At 36.4% G+C, this 8,303-nt stretch overlaps 1 protein-coding gene and 1 long non-coding RNA gene across 4 annotated transcripts in view; both read right to left on the minus strand.

Annotated features, from left to right (window-relative positions):
- The window catches only part of LOC107691799 (layilin-like), a 7,469-nt gene extending 4,150 nt beyond the window's left edge, over positions 1-3,319 (minus strand). Inside the window, exons 1-5 of one of the 2 annotated variants that reach the window (XM_016490607.1) lie at positions 3,110-3,319; positions 2,700-2,717; positions 1,682-1,979; positions 1,447-1,604; positions 998-1,042 (exon numbers count right to left, since the gene is read on the minus strand). In XM_016490607.1, the coding sequence (XP_016346093.1) occupies positions 998-1,042; positions 1,447-1,604; positions 1,682-1,979; positions 2,700-2,717; positions 3,110-3,185 (595 nt within the window). In that variant the 5' untranslated portion in view covers positions 3,186-3,319. The remainder of the gene's footprint in view (positions 1-997; positions 1,043-1,446; positions 1,605-1,681; positions 1,980-2,699; positions 2,718-3,109) is intronic. The other variant, XM_016490608.1, reaches the window with a different exon arrangement.
- Positions 3,320-3,479: 160 nt separating this feature from the next.
- LOC107691801 (uncharacterized) lies at positions 3,480-7,456 on the minus strand. 2 transcript variants are annotated; one of them, XR_001634573.1, is made up of 3 exons: positions 7,330-7,456; positions 6,171-6,230; positions 3,480-3,696 (listed from the first exon to the last, which is right to left on the minus strand). It is a non-coding gene; the product is annotated as an uncharacterized LOC107691801 (long non-coding RNA). The 2 variants fall into 2 exon arrangements; XR_001634574.1 differs by lacking the exon at positions 3,480-3,696 and adding an exon at positions 5,789-5,962.
- Between the last annotated feature and the right edge of the window lie 847 nt (positions 7,457-8,303).

Below are 8,303 nucleotides of genomic sequence, written 5' to 3' on the forward strand. Positions count from 1 at the left end.
GTTGTGCATCTTTTTCTTCCACACTTTTTCCTTCCACTCAACTTTCTGTTAACATGCTTGGATACAGCACTCTGTTAACAGCCAGCTTCTTTGGCAATGAATGTTTGTGGCTTACCCTCCTTGTGAAGGGTGCCGATGATTGTCTTCTGGACAACTATCAGATTAGCAGTCTTCCCCATGATTGTATAGCCTAGTGAACCAAACTGAGAGAAGATAAATATGATAACTACATTAACATGATAACATTATGTTTATTATAAGCGCTTGCTGCAGTAATGTAGTCTGCTGCTTTGAATGCTTGAATTGAACTCTTTGAAATCAGGTAGATTCTGATTGGCTTAAACACACACACACACACACACACACACACACACACAGAGTGTTCCTGTGGCTCAGTGGTAGAGCATTGCGTTAGCAGTGCAAAAGGCTGTGGGTTTGATTCCCAGGGAACACACATACTGGTAAAAAATGTATAGCCTGAATGCACTGTAAGTCGCTAGGTTGTGGGTTTGATTCCCAGGGAACACACATACTGGTAAAAAATTTATAGCCTGAATGCACTGTAAGTTGCTTTGGATAAAAGCGTCTGCTACATGCGTAATATATATATCTATATCTATATATCTATATATATATATATATATATTCAACAGCTGGAAAAAAAAATATTTTGAAAGTGATTACAACAATATCGTTACTCTGTGTCGTTAAAGCTAATGTGGACATCCCTATTCTCATAGAATTAGCACAATTATTAAAACTTTATAATTGTAGTTATAGTTATAGTCCTTGGTGTGCACAAGCCTTTTTTGGGGCCCACTGGAAAGTTGCTGAGGCCCCCTACTGGTTGAACCACGGCACTGCAGTGAACCACTGCTGTAGTTATACTTATATAAAAAAATAGTTTTAACAAAATTATTTGTACTAATTATGCAGAGGTACTATATTTATATACAAATTAATTAGTTTTCTCAAGCACAATATCCCTATAGCTTACCTTCAAATGTTCTATTTTCTGCAGGAACGGGTGCTGGAGGATTATCTGAAACATCACATGAAGACCATGGTACCAAATACTAAACAGTTCTTAATGTTCTAGGAAGCTCTAATCAAATATTGTAACTAATAGCACTGAAAATAATACTACAAATATTAACTTTTAAATAAATTTCTACATTTTCTGAAGAAAATGTGAATGGGAAATGAGCACCCCTCAAATCTCTAATATTCTGCTCTCCAGATATGTGGTCTTGTCTGGAATGTAAGCGAATGGGATTTTTACACTTTTTTTTCATTGTGAACCAGATGGAAATCATAAGCCTAATTGCTTCAAAAAATAATAGCATGCCTCTCTTAACAATGCTGCACTATTTGAATGTCATTCATGTCTGTAGAAACAGTGTGTATTGAGTAAGAAATCAACTGAATAAAACACGCCTTCCCAACCTTTGGTGTACTTGCAGATAAAGTTGTTTTTGGTTTCACAATTGTCATCATTCCACTGGAACATGTAAGGTCCAGCCTGACCTGGAGGAGCAGAGGGCTGATGGTACATCACTACACACACCTCAAATCCACAAGAAGGCTCATCCCAGTGCCAGTTCCTGTCACACACACACACACAAAACCATGAGCAAAAGCACCTACAAAGGAAATGTGTCTAATGTGGCTCTCGTCACACCTGAAGGTTGCTCGGCTTCCATCCAGCCAGTAGTATTGAGAAGGACAGTCTCCGTTGATCTCCTCATAGCCTTGATCCCTACGGAGCCCGATCCAGAAGTCTCCGTCTGATGCTTTCAGTTCATGGATGAAGTTCTCTATCAGTGTCTGCTCAGTCTTAGACTCAATACTGAGAAGGTCTCCACCATCACTCCTGCAGGCTCGACTCGCATCTTCAAAGTTGAGTTTACGCCGAGTGTCTTGAAAATAGGCGATTTTATAGCAGGGCTTCTCAGTGCCGCGCTTGCATATTTGCTGGCCTTGAGAGACACATTATAGATGTTAGGAAAGACAATGGAATGTAAAATTATTAAAGTCTTTCAATTAATCTTGTGTACTTTTATTTAGAACGCTTAAACACGGTTTATTTAGAACAAACAAACAATGTGTTCCTTTCCCCTGATCATATGTACTCGGAAAGTACATACAATCCACTAATCTGAACCTCAGCTTACAAGAGAGTTTGTTATAAAACATTTACAATAAAGAAAAACAAAGCACATTTTGAAGCACTGAAAAGTGATTCTGTACTCATTGAGTGACTGTAAGTGCACTGTCAGTACAAAATGTCAGCTATTGTAAATGGAAAATCTAAATTTCTTCAAGCACAAAGCCCTTTATTCACAAGTATACATTTGATTATTTTTCTAAAGCATGGGTTTTTCAGACAATCCGCAAATCCAGGGACACCCAATAGGTTATAAAAAAGCGTTTTCCTTTTTAAAGAATATTAATAACGTTGTGTAGCGAATAACAGACCACTACTTGATGTTCAGTTGACTGAAAACGTGGCCAGGGTGTTTAAAGTAGGCTACCTTTTTCCTGAAAGTGTAAATATTTAAAGATAAAATGAAATGCAATTATGATTATGATTACATTTCGCTCTATGGATGGCATATAAATATATAGACATGGGATGAGAATGAGCTGTCATTTCATTTAGAGAAAGCCATTAGTGTCTGCGGCAGAACATAGCCTACCTCTGGGCTCGTAAATGTCTGCACCACAGGGAGGATGGACAACACATTGGGTTTACAAGTGGTGAAGAGAGAAAACAGACACTCTTAAAGCATGATCTAAACAAGTCACTTCCTATATTCAAGCATCTCATTAAAATTAATTAAACAGGAAACGATTGAGTCGGTTAGCTAAGTGAGTGGGGGAAAACACAGAAAAAAGTTATTGCAAAACCGTTTAAAATTACAACATATTACCATAGAGAACTGTTTCTATATTATAAATATTATTACCAAGAAGGTTGTCAATGGACACGAGACACTACAGTAAAAATGAAAACAATATCTCAAATCTTTTTCAGCTTAGAAAGCGTTTCTTTCTAATATCATATCTGTGGTTTAGTATTTTAAAACAGTCGAGTGCAGTAACTTACCGCCCAGAAGCTTTGATGCGCACACAGAGACGCTGAGTAAAACCAGCACGCGGCCACATTTTCTCATCAAATCCATTTCATCACCTTTTATCAAACTTCCATGGGTCTTAAAAGTAATTTCACGAAGTCAATGAAAAGCCAGGGGGGAAAAAAAGAACATCCAACACCAGGAGAGCTTCGTCCAGTAGAAACCCGATCACCTCTCTCGTTATCCGCTGAAATCTTTGTGAACGTCCAGAATGAGACGCGCGAGCGTGACCGAACGCACAGGCGATCACAGCACGTCATCAAATGACAGTAACACGCCATGGGCTTTTATTTGTAGATATTAACAAATCACGTAAAAGATTACAAGTACACAGTGCTCACTGCTGGTCTTTATTTAATATTTGAAGGCAAACCGACCATTTTTTAGGCATATGATAAACACATATAGCTGCATCATAAGTAAACATCTTATACATTGCTCTGTTTACTATGCTAAAATTACACATTATGTTCTTTAATATCATCAATATGTTTACTGGAGCTTCTGAACTTCTTTCTGGTCCTCATCCACAGATGCTGAAAGGGTTTTTGGAGCCAATCTACACAGAAATGATTTCAGTGTTTTCAAAATCCACTTGGTTCATAATAGAAACATTATTTGAATTTGTTTTATACAAAAGAAAATGCATTTTCTGTTTTGCAGTTTTAGATGTAGCAAACAAGTTCATCTAAGCATTACTGTATTATGTGTCATGCTTCCACATTTAACTTAATGTTGCTAGAAACCAATCTACCGCACAGGCTAATGAAAGTCTTCCTTCATGCCATTAAGTAAAGGTTTTTGCAATGACGCATTTATCAGAAAGGGAATTGTTTTGGATAATAGGACAGGTAATCAATGCAGGTTTGAGCTGTCTGTACAGAGCAGAAAAGATCAGACAGATTTCAGATCAATATCCAAGCCTCAATATAAGCTTAAGTTGGTTTTCCAATAACCCTTCATCACTGGGTCTGGAAATCAATTATAGTAGGCTAGAAATCCATATAATAATGAAAATGTTAGAAACTGTCAGTAATTTTCCTCTCTTTCCAGCTGACAAACCATTTCCCTCTTATTAGTTTACCTGTTTAAATAATACTTGAGGCCCTATGTGCTTGTCCCTTTTATAATTGGATGTGATTTACAGAAGCAGCATCAGCGGAATAGCTCCCCTTTTGCTGTCCACAGCAGTAAATACTATTAAGCACACAATTACTATTACTTTATTGAATGCAGTAATACATTGCACTGTACCATCACCTTTAACTGTGAAACGTTTATTGCGCTGGTATCCATAAGTCACAAAAGATACAGTGAAAGATAATTTTCCAGATGAAATTATATTCAGATAGAGTATATTAATCTCTGACAGAAAAGAGAAATAACATATCTTTTTTCCACTAGGTTGCCTTTTTTTGTTTTGTTTCGGTAGGAAATCATCTCCTTCTGTTGAGAATATACATCAAAACTGTATTAATTCTGCATGACATTAAAAACAAGGGACTCAAAATGACAATTTAAATCAGTTTTTGTTTGTTTTATAGTAAAAATGAAAATGAGATATGCTCACCAAGGCTGATCAAAAGAAATATTTTGATCAGTAAAACAGTAATATTGTTTTACAATAATTTTATTAATAATGTAATACATAACATTAACATTTTAAATAACTGTTTTCTGTTTTATATAGTAATATATTATCTTTAGTGTCAGATGATTCTCAGAAATCATTGGAAATATTGGCTATCATCTTTATTCTTTTCTTCTTTTTATTATTAGAAACCTTTTTAACATTATAAAAGTATTTACTGATAGTTTTGATTGATTTAATGCATCCTTAATCTTAAAAAAAGACCCCATATGTTTGAACAGTGAGGTATGTACACTGTAAAAAATATTTTTCAAACTTGTAAATAAAACAAAGATTATTGTGTATGCCTTGAAGAAAATACTACTTCAGTCTTTTTACTTCAAAATTTCACATATAATTTAATGTTACTTGCCGTTTCTTTTATTTGTGGAATTTACTTGCAATATCTGAGTGAAAATATTTTCTAAGTATTTAAAAAAAGTGTATGTATATATAAGTATTGACACCTAAACTTGAAAACTATTACCAGTATCATAAAAAATGTAGCTCTGTATATTATACAGCTAAAACGTCTCAGGTTACTTATGTAACCATGGTTCCCTGAGTAGGGAACGAGACACTGCGTCCTCTAGGTAAGTACCAACTCTACCATATTGTTATGAGCGTTGCCCCTGGATGTTAGATGGCTGTCAGTGACGTTATTCCCTACGGCCAAAGGCCTAGGCTACATACCCCAAAATACTTACCTGTTAGGGCCAGCTTTTTCCTTGGAAATGCAAGCTTCAAACAGAACAGTCAATGAAGACGAAGAAGAGAATGATGTGTGCTCCTGGCGCCTATTTATACTATAGTCGCACCGGTAGTGACGTCATGGCTGTCGCCGGCCAACGAGTTGGTGTTTTTTCAATGTATGCTTCAGACACGGGTCACGACGAGGCGTTCCCCATAGCGACCCCTAGAGGACGCAGTTCGAAGTTCCCATGAAAGGGAACTGAGATACTTAACATCACTCCCAGCCACCAAAATGAATAAACACAACTAAAACAATTTCAGTGCAGTTTGTATTAGGCTTGTAAGGTACTCAGCAGGGGTTGGAGAAAGCACCACCACCCCACAATCATCAGGCTGCTCCCCAGGGAGACATCAAAGTCTTGAGGAAGCCCACCCCTCCTTTCCTCTCCTCCTCTATAGGCGAGGATGCCCTAAGAAATGCTGAGGCTCAAGGGAAAAAGTGCTGAGGAAGGGAGAGACAGCACTCTAATGAATAGGAGAGAAATAAAACACTGGGCTGTCTGAGAAACCCTGTCCTGCAGCATCCCAATATGCAATGGCTGTGTTTGCAGAAGACCTGAGATGAGGTTTAGGCTAATACATACAAAATGGAGAAACCTGATGTTTTAAGCTAATGGGGCCAATTACTTATTTCCAAGTATATTTCTTACCTTAATTCGCTCATCCCTCTGCTTTTTCAGAAGCGCAATAATCTGCTCTCGTTTCTTGGCCTAACATAAAAAAGAAATATGTAAGTAAATGCACAACCAGGGTACACTGCATAAAAAAACAAGGTACACTGCATAAAGGTTGAATTATAATACTATTATGAAATTAAAACCATTTAAGCAAAAATAATTTTAGAATTACTAAACATCAATGTCATTTTAGTATTATGTATAGTTTTTATTAAAATTCATTATTTAATTAGCTATTATTTTCATACTTTCAGTTTTCATTTAAATTTTAGTAATTTTTTGGGGAATTTTGTCATTATTTTTGTTTTTGTCATTATTATTATTATTATTATTATTATTATATACTATTATTATTTTAATATTACTATTGACCGAGAGAGCTCAATGCACTGCAACTTAAGAAAACACATGCAAAAAGAAAAAGCACCAGCAAATTAAGAAAACATCTTCATCAGTTCGACAGCGCATGTGCTGCAAATACTTGAGTCCCAACACAACCAAATACAGAAACAAGCTGCAAATAGCCACAACACAACCAAACATAAAAACGCGCTGCAAGTATAGCACAGACCACAATGGGGGACCCTAACAATGCTCACAAAAGTTAACCACGATTTTATTATAGTAAAAGTGTAGTTGTAAAAGTAGCCAGCTTACATAATGTTTCAGCTCGTTAACTTCATCTTATTTAAGCTAATAATATAAAAAAAAGCTAAGGAATCATATGATCAGGATGTTAAAATAAACAAAAATCTCACCTTTCAGAGCAGACATTTATAAGCATGTCCCAGGTTCGTCGCTTGGTTCCCTTAAACATTTCCGATGTAGTCTGTGCATATTTGCAGCGCGTTCGTATTTGGTTGTGTTGTGAGTATCTGCACCTCATTTCCGTTTTTGGTTTTGTTGTGAGTATTTGTGGCACATGTGCTGTCAAACTGATGAAGATGTTTTCTTAATTTGTTTTTTTTTTTTTATTTGCATGTGTTTTCTTACGTTGCAGCGCGTTCTCGTTCACCGTTATTTATTTTTATTTCAGGTTAAGTTTTATTTGTATTTTTTTAATTAATGTTAACCAAACAGTTGATGGTATTTATTGACTTCCATAGTATGGGAAAAAAAAGTAAATGGCTACCGTCAACTGTTTGGTCATAGCCATTCTGTCACGGGATGCTGCTGGCTTGGAATGAAGCGCACGACGAAGGATCAGAGTTAACAGGGGTTTTAATAATGAATTCAGGAGTCCAACATGCAGCAACACAAATCCAAATCAATAGTGGACAAAAGACCAGGAGAGAACACAGGACTTATAAACAAGGAACATAATCAGGAAGAACAGAAACAGGTGGCGTAATTAATAAAAAACCATGGAAACTAATAGACACGGGAACTCAGGGAAATGTGGACACAGAAAGCGAACCAAAACAGACCATAACCGTCACACATACAGGTTTGGAATAACTTTTCATTTTTGTGTGTAAACTATCACTTTAATCTTAAAATAAATACAAAATGAGAAATGTTGGTTAAGAAATTAACTTAATTGTTTTCCATATAATATTTTATCTCAGCTTTAGTTCAATTAACAAAAATGGTTTTAATTAATTTGATTAGTTTAAGTGTTAGTTTATTTTAAAGGCATCCTATTATGCTCTTTTACAATGCCTTGAATTTGTTTTGGGGGTGTACTAGAACATGCTCTCATGCTTGGTGGTTCGAAAAACACATTATTTTTTATATAATTTACATTATTACAATACCTTTCTCCTCAGTCTGGCACAAACGGCTTGATTAGTTCCGGGTTTGATGAACGCCCGCCTTCCGAAAAACGAAATGTGATGTGATTGGTTAGCTATCCCAGTGCGTTGTGATTGGCGAACAGCTTAGACGGTGTTTCAGTACTGCCCCGCCCCTTGCCAAAGCAGCAAGTTTAGTTAATGCCTGGTTCAGACTACACGATTTTAGCCCGATTTTGCCACGATTTGCTTGATGTAGGGTGTCATGGGGATTCGTAAATGACAATGGACGTCGGGATGTAAGATTCCATCGTTTCAGCACGTGTAGTGTGTCATAGTGGACGACAACCGATTCCGCGTCTGCGATGCTTCA

The sequence above is a fragment of the Sinocyclocheilus anshuiensis genome, unplaced genomic scaffold, assembly GCF_001515605.1.
Source record: "Sinocyclocheilus anshuiensis isolate Anshui unplaced genomic scaffold, SAMN03320099.WGS_v1.1 scaffold246, whole genome shotgun sequence".
Classification (NCBI taxonomy): Eukaryota; Metazoa; Chordata; class Actinopteri; order Cypriniformes; family Cyprinidae; genus Sinocyclocheilus; species Sinocyclocheilus anshuiensis.